General features: G+C 37.6%; 1 protein-coding gene across 11 annotated transcripts in view; it reads right to left on the bottom strand.

Annotated features, from left to right (window-relative positions):
- Window positions 1-20604, bottom strand: part of PPP1R9A (protein phosphatase 1 regulatory subunit 9A) — a 304701-nt gene that overhangs the window by 40064 nt on the left and 244033 nt on the right. For all 11 annotated transcript variants that reach the window (XM_059171151.1, XM_059171154.1, XM_059171155.1 and 8 more), the window contains 4 exons: window positions 17255-17308; window positions 14426-14655; window positions 12823-12919; window positions 12546-12717 (listed from right to left, as the gene is read on the bottom strand). In XM_059171151.1, the coding sequence (XP_059027134.1) occupies window positions 12546-12717; window positions 12823-12919; window positions 14426-14655; window positions 17255-17308 (553 nt within the window). The remainder of the gene's footprint in view (window positions 1-12545; window positions 12718-12822; window positions 12920-14425; window positions 14656-17254; window positions 17309-20604) is intronic.

The raw sequence follows: 20604 nt of genomic DNA, 5'->3' as shown, positions 1-20604 counted from the left end.
AGGATAAATAGATGCATGTGATTTAACATGGTACTGACGATGGTGGTGACCTCCAAAGAAGGTATCAGATTTGGAGATCTTGGCCAACAGGTACTTTAAACCTATTTGTAATGTCAATTTTTTTGTGTGTTATATGTAGTTTTTGTGTGTTTATATATTACTTATATATGTAAAATTAGTAAAAACAAAACTAAAGAAAAACAACTCGCACATTCAGTACATTTTCTTTTACAGACATCTTAATTCCACTCTAATCCGAGAGCTCTGGTGTTTTAGGACTCAGGGAATGCCCAGATCTTGTTACTAGTCTGGGAAACTTTGTCAAAATCCATGTGACTATCAGCCTGCCCCAGGTGAAAGGGCAGCCTGTGGGCCTGCTTTGCTGCTCTCCTGACGACCAGATGATCTGGCTTGATCGGGGCTCTATGGCTTAGCTTCCAGTCACTACTCTGTTTCAGCATGGCCCCGCAAAGATGTATTGAATCGGATGTGGTAATTTGAGAGCAAGTTACACAACTGCATCTCCTCTCATGACAGCACTTTACTTAAGAACACACCCGCAGGCGACTCTCACCCTGAACTCTATATTCATTTAGTTGCTTTCCTTATGGTTGCCTAAGAGTGCACACATTTTATACCCCAAGTATAAATTTCTGAAATTTTAGGAAGCTGATTCCTTACCGTTTCAGAACAAGCAGAAGATGGCTGCTTTTCCTTAATCTCTTTAGTAGCTCTGAGATTATTGTTTTATGAACTATACATTTCATTGGTTAATGTTGGAAAAATATTGAAGAATTCCCCCCACCTTTTTTTTTTTTTTTTAACCACTTTGTCAATAAATGCAACCTCAAAACTATCTGGGTAGCCTTTGAAACATAATTTGGTTGTCTGTTTTGGTGTGTAACGCCTCTCCAGGTGCCGTCTGATGCCCAATATAGCCATCTTTCGCTTATGGTCAACCCACCTCCTGTTCTCAAGAGGGTAGAGAGGTCAGACTCTGTTGCCCCTGACTCTTTAGTAATGCCACTAGACCTGCCCCTGGACATAAGGGCTGCAAAGCAGGGAGAAAAAAAAAAAACTATGTGAGAGTTCCTAAATTCCATTGGTATCATTTGCAACACTTGCAAGAGTTGTTGATTCGGAGAACATGAAAGGATAATTCATGGTTAGACAACAGGGAAAGGCATTCAGTATCTTAGGTTTCCTTCGCTGTCAAACATCTGTGGAATCCGACAGAAAAGTCCTTAAATTCAGAGAATTATAAAATGTAATCAAATGGGCAAACTGGTTGGGAACTGCAGACTTCTGCGAGTAGGACCATGAGCTGGGTCTAGGAAGGTGGGATACGTAAACGCCCTCTTCTTGGTATTACAGCATCCCTGACAACAGTCAACAATTGTGTAAATGTCCTCTTCTTGATATTATAACGTCCCTGACAAGACAACAGTAAACAAGCTTCTGTGTTGTTGTCTTTCAGGGCTGCTTATAAAAATCTCTGGATATTAGTAATCCCAAATATGCTAAGTATGCAACCCTCCCCCAAATGATTTATCATGATATAACAGTTTCTTTGATTACTATAAGAAGATTTCAGAGCTTAAGCTTTTGATAGGAAATAACCTCAGTCACTTGAAATAACAATTGTTGGCTTCCTTAATGGGAAAGTATCTTTTAACTATGGAAAGACTTAATTACGTACATACAGCATTAGAAGGGTTAAGGAAACTCAAAGGCTATACTACTTGTAAGTATAACTTAACAGATGCACGAGAATTTAAGTACTTGCAAAGACTGCCAGTCCCTAAAAATAGTATTTAACAAGGAAGTCAAACATAACAAATTTACAAAAGCAATTTAAAATGTTTGTAGGTGCTAATTAGCGAAGTTTTTAAATAAGAACTAAATATTATTCCGAGATCCCTTAACAATGACTTGCAAATAAATTTTAAAACTAGGTCTTTGATAATGTAGCTTGAATAAATAAAACATTAATTGTGAAACCAAAACAAATATCCAAATGACTTTTTGGTTAGTCTTAAGGCCTTTACTGTCATCACAAAACACACAGACAATAGAGTTTTCTGTGTACCTAAGTTCTAAGTTCTGTGTTTCTTAAGTTTCCTAACACATGGCATTTCCTGTAGGTTCTCAGACGTAATTAGTGTAAAGTACTGAAGTAGAACGTTATTTCATGTCCAGTGGGATTCAGTCATAACTTGCTATTAGTGTCCTGCATTCACAGAAAAAACCTCAAGGATCTCATAACTACTGAAACAATATGGTTAGAATATTATTCAGAGCCATACACACAAGATAATTTTCTGGTCCTAATTGCAGAAACAGCTGTTTATTTCTTGGTTTTAATTTTAAAGAGGCTGTGACACCATGATTGATCGTATTTTTCCTCTTGGCTGGTAGATGGCGTGCACAGTGAAATCTGTGGTCCACCCTGAGAAATTGACAGGAGTCTGCCAACATGCACTGGACTTAGAAACCACTCGTGCAACATTCTTCTTTTGTACCCTCCCATCCTGATTTCCCAGACTGTTCTTTTAGTCAATTTTATTTTAACAGAACTATACAGCGTCTCCCAATCTGTATAATTACAATTTCATGGTGAACCCGAGGATTATCTATAAAATATAAGAAACACTTCAGAATACAGCTATCTTGGAAAATTTCCTCGAAAAGGAACTGTATCAAACATTCAGATTAAAATTGTCTTTACTTCCAGGGCGCGTGGGCGGCTCAGTTGGTTGAGCCTCTGGCTCCTGGTTTTTGCTCAGGTCATGATCTCAGTGTCTTGGGATCCAGCCGGGCATCGGGCCCTGTGGAGTCTGCTTGGGATTCTGTCTCCCTTTCCGCCCCCCTCTGCCCCATCCCTCTGCTCTCACACTCTCATTCCTCTCTCAAATAAAATCTCTAAAAAAAATAAAACTGTCTTTACTTCCAGATCATAATCTACCTTATAGCTGGATTCCAAGCGAACAAAGCAGTCCGGTTTTCCTAAAGTAGACAGAGAACTACTAAGCTTAAGCTCATTCAGAAAGAACAGCTTGTTTTCTATCAAAACAACTTTATACATCTTCTAATACTAATGCATACGCAGTAGGACTGTAGGGTCTGGTGACTTCTGTGAACTTACAAAGAGGCAGTGAGAAATAGGAACCAAGCAGAGTTGTCATTTTGCAACTGAATACCTCCTTCTGAATGCCTCCTTGATTTGGCAACAAAAGTCTTAATGACTTATACAAAGACAGATGCAAAACTTGCACAAAACTAGACAGGCAATTTAGGTGCTTTGCTTTTTGAGTAAGAGAACAGATTTTGGCTCTAATGATATGCCAGAAAACAATCAATAAGTATTGATTTCTCATTCATTTGGCTTGTTCATTAAAATTTTCCATAGTGATTTACCAGGAATGTTCACCCTTTAATTAGTGCAATTCAATAATATTTCATGGTCAAAATTATTTATTGGGGATTAAAAGTTACTGCAAATAATTTGTTCAGGAAAAAATGAAAATGATGAAAGTTTACCAAGAAATTATATCTGTATGTATGATAAATACAAGCTTGAATCCACTCCAGAATTCTCTCCTGCCCCCAATTTAGAACTAAACAATGTGACAGCATGGAATAATTACCTCATTGCTCTGTATCTAATGCTCTTGGATAAGACACTCTTGATAATGTAGTGCAAGCATTCACTTTCCTTTTAATGACTTTCCATTTAATGAATTCTGGTTTTAATCATGCCTTTAACCTTATTTTACAATTCTGGGTTCCAACGCTAAAAGTGAATGCTTAATGTACTCTCAGCCTCCGTAAGGAAATAAATCAGACATGGTGGTAGGGGTCTAGCCCAGCTTCACATCCACAGGTATCGGGAAAGAGCCATTAACATTGAGGGCCCAGGGAACGGCCAAGGGGACAAAGACAACACATGATTACAGCCTCAGCAGAAAATGGTTTCTTGGAGGAGTCCAATGACCTAAGGAATCTCCTTATTGATATAAATGTCTCTTGGTGTTGACTTTCCTTCCCTTACTAAATCTTAAGTATTATAAGCCCCCAAAAGTCTTCTGTGGTTCCCCTCATTCTTAACTTTCAACTAAGCTATTTGACCATTCCTATTTTAATATATTTAATTTATAAAAAAGTTATATATATAAGTCACATAGAAAAAGAAGGAAAAAGACACCCATGTTCCTACCACCAAGGCCCCAAAATAAAATTGGTACTTGTGAAGCCCTCTCTATGCCTCATTTCTAGTCGTAGCCCCTATCTTTTCTCCTACCTATTCACAAAAGTATCTCTAAACAAACTAGATTAATTTTGCTTGCTTTTTAAGTTTATATACATGGCAATGAACAGTATTCAATATTCTGCAAATTGTCGTTTTTGTTTGCTCAACATTATGTGGAAAGGTATGACTAGGATTAATTCACCTTTTTCTGCAATTCTTATGAACAATATTGTTACGTATGTTTGAACATGTCTTTTGGTACACATTTGCAAGAACTTCCGGAAGCATATAAACATGCAGAAGCAAACTGGGTGGGCCACAGAATTTGCATATCTTCCATTTTACTGGATAATACCAAATTATTTCAGCAAAATAGCTGTATGACTTTTCCTTCATGCTGGCTCTCACATATTACTGTGAAACTTTATACCTGAAAATCGCTTTATTTTTACTAATGAGGTTGAATGTTTACTTATGTTTATCAAACTCAAGGTTTTCCTTTTCTGTGAACCGATTGCTTATGTGTTTGTCCATTTTTCTATTAAGTTAGTTGCATTCTTAGCATATTCTGAATAACAATCTTTATTCTTAAATGGGCCGCAAATACCTTCTTTCAAATTTTTGGCATGTCTTTCCACGTTCTCTAGAAAGATAGTACAGTATCTTTCAATGACCAGGTTTTCTTAATAGTAACTGTGGTCAAATTTAACAAACTTTTCTTATGATTTGGAATTTTTGTGTCTTAAATCATATCAATATTCTCCTACATCTTCTTCAAAGATTTAGGAACACGACCTTTCATATTTAAGGCTCTGATCCATTTGGAATTTATTTTATGAGTGATACAAAGTCAAATCCAATTTCATTTTTTTCCATATGGTCAGTTTTCCCAGCATCATTTGTTATTCCACCCTTTTCCCACTCATCTGCATTGTCAGTTCTCTATCAGTCTCGAATTTCCATGAATGGGTCAGTCTGTTTCTGGATTTCACTCAGCTACACTGGTCTACTTACTTGTCAATTGCTGAGACTACCCCATACTATCTTAATCACTATTACTTTATAATGAATCTTGGCATCTGAGAGAACAAGGCTCTTTCACTTTGTCCTAGCTCAAGTATGTCCTGGTTATTCTGGGCCAAACTGTTCTTCTATATAATGAAATAACTTGTCAAATTCTTTAAGAAAAACAAAAACAAAAACAAAAGCCCTGTTCAAATTCTCATCAGAACTGTATGGAATACACATAGGTTAATTTGGCTTTATGGCATTTTTGTAATACTGAGGCTTCCCACCTCTACCAATTTTTGCAGGTCTTCTTGAATGTCTTACCATGGCTCTTGAGCTACTTTTGCTAAGTTCATACTGGCTATCTTATATTTTTTTGTTGCTATTATAAATTGTTTGTACAAAAATTGCATTTTCTCTTTGTTAGAATTAAGTGATGTCTAATAATTCCTAGAGCCATCCATCCTGCCAAACTCTTATTAATTCTAATAATCTATATTCTTGAAGGGTATCAGCGACAATAACACATTGGCTTCTTTCTTTTTATTCCTTTTTTTTTTTTTTAAATTTCTTTTGTTTGTCTGGTACATGCTAGGACCTCAAGGAAAACATTGGATAGCAGTGGTTATAGCACATTAAGTGGCGAAATGTTAACAATATTTTTACTTTTAAAGGAAATTCTTTATTTTAACTTTCACCCTTCATATGATTTTTTTTCATTCTATTTTATTTTACTTTCAGTGTTTCAAAATTCATTGTTTATGCACCACACCCAGTGCTCCACTTAATGCGTGCCCTCCATAATACCCAGCACCAGGCTCGCCCAACCCCCCACCTCCCTCCCCTCCAAAACCCTCAGTTTGTTTCTCAGACTTCTGTTTGCTTCACATATCAAGTTAAGAAAGTTCTAGTTAAAAACAAAAGAAAGTTCTAGTTGAATAAATTTTTATATTTCTAGTTTAATAAACTTTTTATCATGAACAAGTCTTCATTAAATGTTTGTCTTCATCTAATGACATGATTATATAGATTACTTCTCTGGTTAATGTAAGAATTATATGAGTTTCTGAATGCTAAACCAACTTTGGATTCCTTGTATAGACACAAGTTGGTTATGATATTATACACATTATATATGTAAATGTGTATAAAGTGCATTTCTGGATTCAGTAATTACCTCTGTGAAGAAGCAGGTTTTCTGTTTTATTTAGTTTGTTTATTTATTTTTAAGGAAGAGAATCCTGGCCAGCTAACGGGTGTTCATTCTGCTCACCTCAGAGTAAAAGAGGAACTTTCTTTATTCCAGAACACAACTGTGTTAGACAGCTTAAATCTTATACAAATGTATTAACTTCATCTGCAACTTAACCGTTTGTTAAATATACAGATCTGTACTCCATTAGTTACACAGAAAACTGTACTTGAGGCATTTGCCAATATGTATAACCTCTAATAAATTGCCACTCAGTATTTATTAAAAGCTCAGTTAGGGACCACAAGACCTGTAGTGTATAAAAAGAATTTTAAAAAGCCCAAACTCCAACTTTTTGAGGATCTTTATTATCTCTATTATCTTTATTATCTCTATTATCTATATTGGAGTGTGACACAGATCATACTCCAATTACAGAAGAATTTTCTTCAATACTAGTATAATTAACATAGAGTGATACATTAGTTTCAGGTGTTATTAAAGATTTTTTTTAGGGGTGCCTAGGTGGTTAGTTGGTTAAACATCCTACTCTTGATTTCGGCTCAGGTCGTCACCTCAGGGTTGTGAGATCAAGCCCAACATCGGGCTTGGGATTCTTTCTCTCATTCTACCTGTCCCTCTGCTCGTGCGCACTCTCTCTCCTTTCTCTCTCAAATAAATAAATAAATATTAAAAAAATTTTTTTATATCCAATTGCAATAGGAACTCATTTCCCCCTAAAAATAATTGTTATGATTTCACATGGAACCAATTAATGGATTTTTTTAAATAAAATAAGGAACTGGCAATACACTGGTAAGTATCAAATATTCAAATTTAAAATAGTGGTTTTAAGGTAGAGCCACCAATATTTTTTGATGTTTATATATTCTGTCATCATCTAAGAAAAATGTTTTAAATCAATTAATCAATCAATTGATTTAATCAATCAATACAGTTGCCCGAAGATTCAAAAAGAAGAGGAACCAGTTGAACGGGAAGCACATTAATGAATATTCATTCAGTCCATTCTTTTCTGCAAATATTCTAAATTGTATCTGTAGGTATCCAATAAAATGAATAGAACTTAATACAGGAAAAGTAACTTAGAAAAAAAAAATCCCCACTTGATTAATCCAAAAGAAAGAAAGAAAGCAGATAAAAAGAATAGAGATTTTTGGTTTTAGATTAGAAACAAATAGTAAGAGCTTAGCTTTAAACTCAACATATCAGTAAATAAGTTAAAGAACTTTCTAAATGCATCTTAAAAATAAAGAATTGGGAAAACTTAAAAAGACTGAGAGATTGTAATAAAAAATAAACATCTCTATACTGGTACAAAAGACACAGAAAGTTTACAGTAAAAAAAAAATGATATCCCATACAAACACTAACCAAAAGAAAGCTGATACAGCTCTTCAAATACCAGACAAGGCAGATATTAAGGTGAATTACTAAAAGTAGAGACATTCTCTGATGATCAATGGTCAATCTACCAAGAAGATAGGACAATTCTAAACTGTATGTGCCTATTAACATCACCTCAGACCCACAAAGCAAAAACTGACAAAACCAAAAGAAGTAACAGGTAACTCCACAGTTACAGGGTGAGACATACTTGAAACACATCTCTCTTTGAACATGGTTAAGAAATTTAACCTGCTATACATGAAAGAGCACCTGAGCACCAAACCAGATCAACGAACAGCTGAGTACATCATGTCTTATCCATACTCTCTCCAATAACTTAATTCGGTTTTACTGAACACTGCATTACATATTGGTGTGATGCCATTAGTCTACACTGAGGGTCACTGTGTGAAAACGTCCTAATAACAATCATCAGTGGATTTACTCTAAGGATATTATCAATATCAATATCACTGTGTGCTCCAAATTATGCATTATTCAATTATTTAATTCTACATACAATCTATGCTGAAAGTCTAGTCTTTCCTACAATCTGCCATCTTGAACCTTCAGTCTTTTTCTTCTGGCTCAGTTCTTGTTAGAGCTAAGGAACAGTAACTAACTAAAGGAACTAAGAATAAAAGGCTTTATATAATCCTTCCAAGTTCACACTTTAGGGAAGATAACTATTCAGTGTTTTCTAACTAGTGGCCCACTAGGTGAGTAGATGGGTAAGAGAAAGAAGAAGGATTTGGTAGTAATATCCAAACCTCACAGGGATACCTGAACTACTTTCACAAACCCACAAGTGACCCAGTTCCTGTTACGCCTGAGAACTACTAATGGGTCCCAGCGCTTATGGAAATAGCTATGACTTCTTCTCAGGCACTCAAAGCCTACTTTTACTCCAAGAGTATCCTGAAGCAGACCTTTAACATAAGGTCTCATTCTTTAACATAAGATCTATGAATCAGAAAAAAAAAAAATTATTCTAATTTTATTCATGTTTTTCCTCTTCTTCAACTCCCTCTCATCTCTTTTTTTTTTTCTTTTTTAAAGATTTTATTTATTCATTTGACAGACAGAGACACAGAGAAAGAGGAAACACAAGCAGGGGGAGTGGGAGAGGAAGAAGCATGCTTCCCACGAAGCAGGGAGCCTGACATGGGGCTCCATCCCAGGACACTGGGATCACGACCCCGAGCTGAAGGCAGATGCTCTATGACTGAGCCAGCCAGGTGCCCCTCCCTCTCATCTCTTAAAATGTTTAACTCATCTATGTATTTGTCTTCAACCAAACCATTCACCTTCCTTGCCCTTTATCCTACAAATGACAGGCCTTGTTGTACGACTGGCAGGGACAAACACTGTTCTTTCTGTCTAGGAGCCATCCTTCCTCTTACAAGTGAGTGAGGCACTACACTTCCAGTATTCAAAACACTTTCCTAAAGGTATCATACTTACTTCTAACCTCTCAGGCAGGATAGTGATAATAATCTCCCTTCATACGTAACTTCTACCAATTAGTCCTAGTTTTTCTTTCATTATCTCTATGAAATATGCAGAGCCTTTCACAAGAGCCTTTACAATATTTGAAGCCATCCTTAAGATGATCCCGGAATATCTGAAGTGTGGGAAGTTCGAGTTGTTCAGCGGAGTTTTCCAGGGAATCTAATCAAACGAAGACTACAACCCTTTTCTTCCAAGATCTCTCTAACCGGTTCTCTGCTCTTACTCTAATCATGACTCAAATCCCTGGGCAGTCGCAGATACTTCTACTTACTTAGGGCTCCTGGATAGAGGACATACATCGACTAGCACTACTCAGGCACTAAGAAATGACAACAACAAAAAAATGACAGGAGGGTAAAATAATTACTTTTCACATCCCGGAACACAGGTAAAACAATGTGTTCTAGTTAATGAATAATAAGTGTTAATTAATGACTCTTAATAATTAGGTAATAATCCTTAATAAGGGTCTGTCATGGCTCCTGGCTAAAAAAAATATGTTATATTTGCTTTATGTATTATGAAAAAAGATGTATTAGAGCATATTAATGGCTTTGTATAATCACAATTTTAATGAGCTACTTAAGTAGGTTTGGTTTATAGAGAGAACCACACAAATAGTGTTCAAATAGAACTGTAACTATGGTAAATTTCTGCATGGTTTGAAAAATGATTTTATCACTCTGAAAACTTAACATAAATTCAATACCTAGAGTCACATAATTAATCCTTCCTCATCTGGGAAGCTCATTCGTAGAAGAACTTGATTCCTTGTGAAGAAACGACTGCATGTGGGCTCTTCCTTTCCTCCTCCTCCCCTTCTGCCCCCTACGTGCTCTCCTTCCATTCTCTTTCTTTCAGTACTGCATTCTAACAGAGCTTTTCAATGACTTCCATTGATAATCCTTTTGCTTCACTGAGCCTCAAGACCTAAAGATCTACTAAACCACTCATCTTATCAATAAAACACTCCAGTGTTCAGAAGGCAAGTCAAAACTGGACAGTCCACAGGAAGTGGGGAGAAAAGGCACTGCATCTGCGGGGCAGAAACTAGTAGGGCTGAGGGCAACTGCTGTACCCATCCTGCTGCCAAAAGGTATGTGGCAGGGGAGGAGAGGGGATGTTGAAGTGCCGCACAGCCTTTGTTTGGTCCTCAGTTTTACTTCCTTTTCTAAACCTCTAGGACTTCGGCGTTCCCTAGCAACAGAAGCAAAGGATCAATTTAGAAAAGTGCTTTTCAGAACATTCCTATCTAGCTACTGACCAAGCCATTTTAGTTTATGTGATCAAGCAATTGAAATTCAAGGAGATTTATCACTGACTGTCCTCGGCAGCAAAACTGGAAGAGCAAGCGCTTGATATGTATGCTACTAATGTCTAAGATGACTGATTCTACCTCCACTGCACAAGCATGGATTGGTTTCAGTAAGAATTAGTAGTCTTCGCATCTCACTGTGAACTGACAGTGTTGCTAGGGAAACTGATAATTATGTGGCAAAATGGAGGGTGTAGAATAGGAAAAGGGTTCAGAAGAAATATAAGGTTTAGATCCAAATCAGCATGTTAATAGTAGAGTTTGTTGATCTTCTGTAGTCACATAATTTAATAAATACCATTAATTACATGTTTGACAAGATACAGATTTCTGAATGGAAACAAATGAACAGAAATGAACTGAGCATTGGAAAGCCACTGGTTTATGGATCACACCTGGTGCATGTCACTGCAGAAACACATATTTATTATAAACTACAATTAATTTAATGAAATTAAAATATTCCAAAAGGTGAAGAAAACATTGATTTTTTTTCTGATTTTTCTTTAGAAATCAATCTTCTAAAGTTCCTGATATAACAATTATAATCCTATAAAGGATTGATTCACCTCAGTGACAAAGACATATAACTTCAAAACACCTATTAGTATGGAGAAAAAACAAGCGTGACTATTTTTATATTATGCATAGTAAAACCAATCCAGAGATGCTAAATGACCTTCCTGAAGACACACAGCTCTTCAGTTAGTGGTAACGCCCTTGCTAAACATTCCTCTTTAAGCCACCCAGGAGTCAAGATGTCTCCATTATATTTATTAAGGAAAAGCCCAGCAAAAGGATACAAATGTAGTAAATGATCTCAAAGTTCTAGATCTCACTTTAATTTTAAATGAAAATTTCCAATACTCTTCATTTTTAATGGCTAAGAATGCAATTATAAAAGTTAATGATATAAACACTTGCGTATCAAAAAAAGTCTCGTTGGAGACATTTTAATATGTGAGAAAGAACATCAGAGAATTATACAGCTCATTAGTGAACAGTTTTCCTGCATGTCAGATCACTGCCTGTGAGCTGTCCATCCTATCACGACGGCGCTGATTCACTACATTCTTTTACTTTCACTTTTTCCAAGGACTATTAGGTAAAAACTTTAAAAGATGAGACCAAAGGTTTTATATCCTCCTGTGTATTTATCTTTATAAATTCTTACACATTTTCTAATTTATAAATGTACTATAGATATTAAAGCATTCATTCACATTCATATACACACAACCTCTGTATGGAGTGTGTTTGCATAGGAAAACAAGTGACCGCTTTATGGCTGGTACATAAAACAAGACAAACATTTGCAAGAACAAATATTTCCAGTGTTTTGAATCTTATTTGCTCTTTGACAGGAAAGACTGAGAAGTATAGGGAGGACACCAAAGTAAAACCATAAAAGTATACAGAACTTTGTAACTCAATGAATTCCAAGTGCTAGAAGTAGGTAGTCAGCCTTCTGATATTAGGAAAAAGATTTTCATTCTAATGACTTAAAAATTATAAGATTTACTTATTAATACATAAGTAGGAGCTCATCCTAGATGAACTATCATGTTAGGGTAGTTTATTTACTTATTCTTATTAAGGTAGTTCATTAAGTCTATCAATATTACCATGACTTAAAAAAAAATTGACTTAAGTTGCAATTTTGTTATTTCCTTTCATCAAGGCATTGGTTTTTGATAAAACAAGAGCTAAATGATAGGTTCTTATTTTGATAAACCTTCTCTTCTTTCTCATGGCAGGAAGGCTGTCTCAGCTTTGAAATCTCTGGGTAAGAAAACGAAGAATGTAAGGCTCAATTTTATAGTCACTGGAAATAATTTTTGTGGTTAGTTTAAACAAACCTTGACTTAGGCCATCTTGACAAGATGTCTGCTTGACATCCAAATTCTCCATGGTATCTGCTTTAGAGACGTCACCAAGAGATGTTCTTCTCTCGAAGATGTTGTTGTTGTTGTTAACTTGAGTTCCATTTTGCTTCAGTAGTCGGAACACCTCAGCTTCCAAGTCTCTAATCTAAGGGGAAAAGAAAATCCATCTGTAAACCTCGAAGCCAGAACTCCTCTCTAAGTACTCAGCCAAACCATCCTATTACTTAGTGGTTTTGAGCACATAACTCACCCGTACTTGCAGACCTTGAACTTCCACAAGATGAGCTTTTTCCAAATCTTCTATTTTCTTTCTTTCTGCTTCCTGTCTCTTGAGGAAATCAAGTTCTCTTAAGAAGAAAATAAAAGATCTGATGACATCAAATACTCAATAAATGAGAAAACACGTGGAAGTTCTTATCTGAAGCAATAAACTGCACAGTGGGACACACGAGTGGGCTGCTATTTAAATAAACAACACTCAATCACAGTTCGAAAAAAGGCATCTAGGAATGAAAGCAAATAAAACATTTTAATGGCTCCTAAATGAAAGAAGAATGCTTTGATTCTGCTTCTGTGATTTTCGTTTGTTAACTCCTGATTCTTGAGTACCCACACAGATTTATAGAGAAGCTACTGAACTAATGACCTACCTTGGGTAACTTAGTGCAGTTGATTCTATGTAGGATAGTTATAATTCCGTATTTACAGAGCCATGTACTTCGTAAACCAATAGGACTGGATGGCCAGAGTTTACAGAAGATAATTACAATTTACTTTCTACAAATGACAATGGCGAAGGACTGGGCAGGTCAGAAACACTGAGGGGGAGCTGTCACTTGCACACCAGAAGTTAGTATGTGGAGGATAAAAATCTCTCCCTTTTGGGAGCTTGGAATGCAACTTGCAAATCCGGCACTTACTATAAATTTATCACGTGAAACACAATTAGGGATGACATTTTTGGCAGGAAGAGTTAAAATAGTGATGTACTGGATTCAGACCACAAAGAGTAATTTCCCCTTTTCCATAATCAACATTTTATAGCAGTCTCCTTTAAATGTGAAAAACAGGGTCTCAGAGATAGGAAATAACGGAGACATCGGGAATCTTACACATACGCTTAGCTTCTAAGGCTTAGCACGAAGACCAGAAGTGGTCGGGCATGACTGTATTGTTCTGGCTGTCCAGAGGCACCTGAAGTTGACGATGAAAAAATCCTTAAGTAACCAGTTCCCTGAAATTACACCAAAATCCAACAGAGGGAAGCAAAGCAGCATTCGTGTGGAAAGAGCTGATGAGATTCAAAAACCAAGTTTGCGGCTAGACTCTCACTGCAGCGAAAGGAGCCCCTCGGAATTCTCCTTGTGAGCAACGGAAAATGGCAGGGCAAGGGGTCTCGCTAGACAAGGTTTACACTCTCTGAGGTGGGAAAGTTCCGCAGTCCCTGATGCTAAGAACAGAGACAGAAACAACCTCCTCAAGGCCCCAGTTACTGCTTTGCATGGTCAGTCATTCTGCGTGACTTCAACTGGGCTTCTTGCTTTCTCCTCAGAGCTGTTGCCCAAAGGACAGAGATTCAAATGTTCTCATAGTTATTAGGAGTGACAAACTATCAAAGAAAAACCGGGGAGGGGAGGTAACTGAGAGCCAAGGAACTCTAAAATAAACAAAATATAATCTCGCATGAAAAAAATGATAGAAGGGATTTCCAAAGTGAATGTCTAAATGCTTTATAACTCTGCTTAAAGGATCACCGAGATAATCTTTTCTATTCTGTTAGATGTTATAAGATTATTGGATGTAAGCCCTCTTTAGAAATGCACACAATTCTTTAGTCATTAGAAGCTGCTTACTTTTGTTGAAAATCCTTGATCAATTTCTTTGCCTTGTTGTATTTCTTTTCCAAGGCCTGATACTGGCTTTGAGTCTCCTTGAGGTGCTCGTTCACTGTGTGGCATAAGGTCTGAGCCTCAATCCAGTAGCTCTCCAACTTCAGCATTCTCTCTTTATTCTCTTCTATATTCTGCTGGAGTTGGGTTTTTTCTAGTTCCCACCTCACTTTCTCATTTTCTGCTGCTTGCAGCTGGATAAAGCAAATGTCAAGGCAAGGATAATCTGGGTATTCTATAGCAAAATCCGTCACGTTTTTAATAGCATGTTTTCAATTAAGTTCCACTGCCACATATACTCAATCATTGAGAACCTTGAGATGAGAAGAGCAAGCCTTATTTTCAGCATTTCAGAGATTACGAAATGGAAGCGTTGAAGAGGGAAATGTTTTGTCCAACCAAGGTCACACATCTGATAGATAATAAAACCGGGATTTGATTTCACCTCCCATGATCTTCCCATTGCCCCATGTGGTTTGAAATTCTGTGAGCAGTACATGCTGTTTGAGAGTTTGACCGGATACTAGCCAATGAACTTCAATGTACCTTCTTTCAGCTGTTCTTCCTACACACAATTAGATGTAAAAGATTAACTGAAAAGTGAAGGGGGAGAGGCACACTGGGACGGAGAGAGAGGCCAAAGCACAGTTTGGTCTGCTGGTTAAGAAGGGGTCTCTGGAGCCATTCAGTTTAGAGTTGAGGTCCAGCTCTACCATTATTGGCCTTTTAAACCTTAGGCAAGTAAATAACGGAAGCTCTCTAAGACTCGGGTTTATTATCTATAAGACAGAATTGTGAGGTAACACAACCGCATGCCTGGAACAGCTCCTTGGGCATAATCTGATAAATGTTAGTTATTTTTGCTTTGGTTTTTATCTCTTTTAATAATATGATTATATCCTTTATTTCAACGAACACGAACACAGTTGTAGCTCATTATTTTGCTGGCAGTGTTCTGAATTTCCAGAGCCTGATAAACTTCAATTTGCATGAAAGTGTAAAAGATAGTGCAAGTAAAAAATATAAATTATTGCTGACTTATTTTAAATCCCTCTGATGGACCAAAAAAGGCAGCTTCTTGTGTTTCTGCTTACAGGGACTCTTGGGAATAGATAGTATACTACTCCGACCCCATTATTTTTACAGGAATTCAAGGCTGATCCTTTAGGTGAGGGGTCAAATGTCATTTATTCACAATAATGGATCTTTAAACTAGTGTTTCATCTAGTCCACATGCTTCCTTTCAAGTTCAAAAGGATGCGGAGTCATTATAAACTAACAATTTTCAAAACCGAAGACATCCCCAGACCATACCACATTCAGCAAATAAATATATATATATATATGTATCTTTTAATGCATAATTTAAACTAAATACATTGACAAAACAGATTACAAAGTAAAAAAAAATCAAAAACATTTCAAAATTAGGAATTCTATTATCAACATGGATATAAAGAATCACAATAAAGTAAGCTATTATAGATATTACATGTCAGTATAATAAAGAGAGAAATACAAAATATTAATTTATAGGATTTCTAAATTAAATGTTTCTGGTCTAACACATAAGTTTTGTTAAAACACTTACAATCCACAGGGGAATTTTTTTCCCTGGTTATAACCAACAATTAAAAAAAAAAAATCTATTCTTCCATTCTGTGCTAAGAAACAATAGCAATTTAAAATGAGATAGGTTTTTCCTGCATCTTTTATTAAGCAATGTTTTGTATTCAAGTTGTTTATTTACCAACCACTATTAATTTAAAAATGATTATTCACAGAGCTTGGCTGACACCATGAATGATGTATAGACATGTTTTGACTAAAGAGCTACAGAGTTATTAGCTGAGAATACCATTTAACCAAAATAGCCCTGCTAATTCATCTCCATTTAAAACACATGGAAAAACCAAAATAATTGCTCAATGTGAACAGGAAAACAGATCATTAGTGGTGGGAGCAGAAATTATGTCTTAGTTTTTAAAAGACCATAAAAATAATAAAGAATATTATTTTTAAGGTAATTCAAAAATATTTTTAAATCCTTGAAATTACATATTTGATAAACCTAGACACAATTCGAGGAATTTACAAGCACCTTATAATTTACCAACTAAGTGTGCCCTTTTGAATCTTGTATTATTTCATATATAAACTAAAAATACATACTCCCTTTTATCAAGACCTGTTTTTCCCACCACAAATTTAAATAATGTAAACTAAACTTGTCTAAAAATTTCCAGTAGCATCTGGCATTTAAAATCAATTATTCACACATTATATTAAATTTCATAATATTTAATAATTAGAAATTGGAATTTTTTTCTATGAAAAAGTATTAATGTGCTACATTGAAATACATTGTTTCTGATGAGTAAGTTAAAAATAAGTAAATGAATAAACCTATTTAAATAAAGAGAAAGAGATACAGGGTAATAACTTGTATAATAAGAACAGCATACTTAGTGGTCAGAACATAACTCGGATGCTAGAACCATTAGTAATATTTAATTTTTTGAGGAAATCTCAGAGGGAAGTGGCCACATATGGGCAAATATTTAAATATGCATTTTTAAAACGCGGTGCTATCTTGGCTGAGGGAGTAAGGTGGTGTTTACCCCCTGGGGGATGTGTCTCACTGGCAGGTCTATGTATCTAACAGTGGAAAAGCCTCTCACATTTGTACTCTTGCAAATGCACAGGAACAAATCCTTTAGTCCTAGGGTTGAATTTATTCACAGCATCCGAAGTGTAAAAAGCACAATTCAAACACCACTTAACGGTGCTTACCTTGGTCTTCAACTTTTGAATCTCTGCTTCTGTAACTGCGTGTTTGATTTGCAACTGGAAATTGAAAAGAAAGAAAAAAATCTGAACTAAGAAAGTGTATCTATATTTTGGAAGCCCTGGCGGCTAGAAGAATACCTTATCCCATGGCAGAGAAGGCCCAGAAAAGTGCTGCAATGCAGCAGGCTGTAAATTAAAATGTCTAGTGTGTAAAATGACTCATTAGGTGCACACTAATGAAACGTGGGGTCTGTGGCCCACACTCTCTAACTGATTAGGCTGCGAATTTAATTACTCGAGGACTAAAGAAAAGACAATACATTTTCTAGCCCTCTCTGCAGCTCTTCCTCTGGGATTTGGGTGCTAGGGAATGGTTTCAGAGCCCAGAGCCTGGTGGATGGCACGGTTCCCGCAGGCAAGTGGGCCCGCGCAGGGCGAGGATGCGATTCCCAATCTGGAAGAAAGATGGCGCCATGGTTCCGCGAGTCCCACGCACCGAAGGCCGAGCAGCTCCTATGCGGCTCCGCAGCTGCCAGACGAAGACCAGGATGCTGCAGTTCCACAATGACATCGGTGATTTTTTTTTTTTTAAATTGCGGGAAAGGTACAGATGCAGATTTCTGTCCCCCCCCAAAATCGACACCGATGGAGAACCTAGACCCCCCAAAAGCTTTGGTTGCAGCTTATTAGCGCGCGAGCCACGCTTACATTTGTTTTGCTTCTCCCCTCCCCCCACGCTGTTTTCTCTGTAAGGGTGAGAAGAACAAACAGAACATTCCTTTCCTTAAGGGATAAAGAAATGCACCAAGATTTACAGAAAACAATTTACGGGTTTAAAGTCTCTTCTCCAAAATCCTTGGGGCCAGATGTTTTTGGAATTCAGAATCTTTCCAATTTCAGAAAGGCAGGGAAAGGCATTTTCCATAAATTGCCTATTGCCCACAGCCTGCCCATGGAGGCACTCTGTGATCAAATACAGGGGCATTTTTTGCCACCCAACATAGTATTTCCCACTAAGTGAGGTAGATAATAGAGACTATACATAGCATCCTGTCTGTTTTGGTCAGGTTTACCACCAAATGACTTTGCCACAAAATTATATGAAACAATCAGTTTTCAGAGCATTTCGGATTTAGAATTATACCAGAAGGGCTGCAAATGTCTGATATTGCTATGATCAAATAAATCCAAGTTTTCTTACCAGACCCTGGTTTTCAGCTTGCTGACAAGGGCATGGGGAAGGATGGAGAAGAACGCTCCTTCCCCCACGCTCTCCAGTCTCCTGTTATGTTTAAGGTCCTGTGGTCTACACTGCTATGGCTCAGCTACTGCTCTTGGTCCTGGGGTGGGGTGGTGGGGTCGGGGGTTGAAACTTTTCAAAATCTGATTCTGCCCCACTGACACCATTTCTCTTACTTTACCACTTCCTGATCGGCTCACTCCCGCAGTCTGGTCAGTGTGACTCTTGCTCCTTTCACCCTCATGGGTTCCCAGGGGCTCCTGAGCTCCAACAGCTTCTAGAGAGGAAGGATTCTCTGTGCAGCTGCCATTCTTTTAGGAGGCCCCAGAGAGGCAGTCCTGGCGCTCCCAGTTTCTCTCCGTAGCCTTAGTGGTACGACGCTTTACCTGCCTACTTTAAGGAGCCGCTCAGAGCAACAAAGTGGCAAGTGTTGCACGAAATGCAAGGCAGCTGCCTTCTACCTCACTCATGAGGTCTTACCGACAAAGCCCTAGTCCGGATGAATCTCTCAGGCAAGGTGGCCTGACGTGCTCAAATGACCAGGATATGTTTACTCCAGCTCTGAGCCCTACAGAGAGCACACTACTTGCAGAATCACCAATCCTGACATTTCTGGACTCCCTCGAAGATGTGGAAAACCAGGGCACGTGGATAAAAACTGACCAGGCTTAGTTGTTACAGGGAATTGCTGTTAGAACCACGACTAGAGCCTAGACCTTCTGGTTCCAGATCCGGTTCCATTTCCCTTTGAAAATAAGGATTGATTCAATAGGCATTTATTGAAGAGCCGCTATGTGCATCCAGCAAATGCCAGCAAATGCACATGTCTAGATGGTTCTGAAGTATCTGGAATTATTACTGACCGGAAGAATGACTCCTTGATCTTTGTACCATGGCCAAGTGTGAAGCCAGACTGAATTAATCTCAGGCCTACCACGGATGAACTCCATGACGTTGGACAGTCCCTTCACCTCTCTTACCTTCACTTTGCTCACCTGTACAGCGCAGTTCCTCATAGGTCATGACCTTCTTTACTGGAAGCCTGAATGAGATAACCCACGTAAAGCGGCTAGCACAATGGCTAGCACAGAATAAGCCATTTAAAGTTAGCCCAGGCTAAGACGAGAATGATCCGAAGAACTCAGATGTAATTACCACAACCGCATTTCTTAGTCAAAAGTGCTAAATGCTGTAAAATGTCACACCTGCAATAAAACAAACACCTCTGCTTCTACTTGAAGAGTAGCACAAAATCAAAAGGGCAGATTTTACGAAGAACGCTGCAACCGTGGGGAAGTGCCAGATTTTATTTTCTCAGGGGTTGACTTCGTTCAACCGTAGGGTAACCAAGGAGGTGGCATGCAGGTTGTTGGGACTTTGGATTTTCCTTGTTCAGATCACTGTGACCGAGAGAAAGCTGCTTCTCTGTGCCCTGGCTTCCTATAGGAAAATTGAGAGGGCTAGATGGGAAGAACTCCAAGGCCCTTGCAAATACTACAGGTGTGACATTTACTAAATGAAGAGCCTGGAGATGGTTGTCATGGTTGCAGAGCCTAGAAATCCTTGTCTCGGGTGAGCATGTTTATTCCTATGAATGTATATAGAGATTAATCCACTGACGATGTGTGCAGGCAAACCCAGGGAAAACTGAAGCAGCCGGGTTGACCTCCAGGCTTCCCACCCTCCCATCCCACCAAAATGGGTGACAGAAGACAGTGGCACTCATTAGTGGTGAAGGGAGAGCACTGATAAAAGCCTGGAGTGCTACTAAGCACCTCTAAATGCTGTGAATCCAGGAAAACAGACTGAATCCTGAAAATTCAGACATTACTCAGAAGATGGACAAAAGTTTTAGTGCAATGTTTTCTTAGACTTCCCAAGGCCTAAAATAACAAGATGTGTAATTGTTTTAAGGCTGTATGCACTTTAAGAGAACTTCTATAAACCCATCTCTATTAGTAGGAAAAATATCAAAACTAATCGAACCTTCAGGTTATGTAGTGGGAAACTGCTTCAGTCGTGCACGCTGCAGAGCTAATGAGTGTCTGAGCTGGGTTTTGAACACTTCAGTTCACAGTTCCTTCCACTAAATGTCTTACCTGTGTAAAGAGCC

Source organism: Mustela lutreola, chromosome 4, assembly GCF_030435805.1.
Source record: "Mustela lutreola isolate mMusLut2 chromosome 4, mMusLut2.pri, whole genome shotgun sequence".
Lineage (NCBI taxonomy): Eukaryota > Metazoa > Chordata > Mammalia > Carnivora > Mustelidae > Mustela > Mustela lutreola.
Note: the sequence above shows the minus strand (reverse complement) of the source record. Positions and strands in the feature narration are given on the sequence as shown.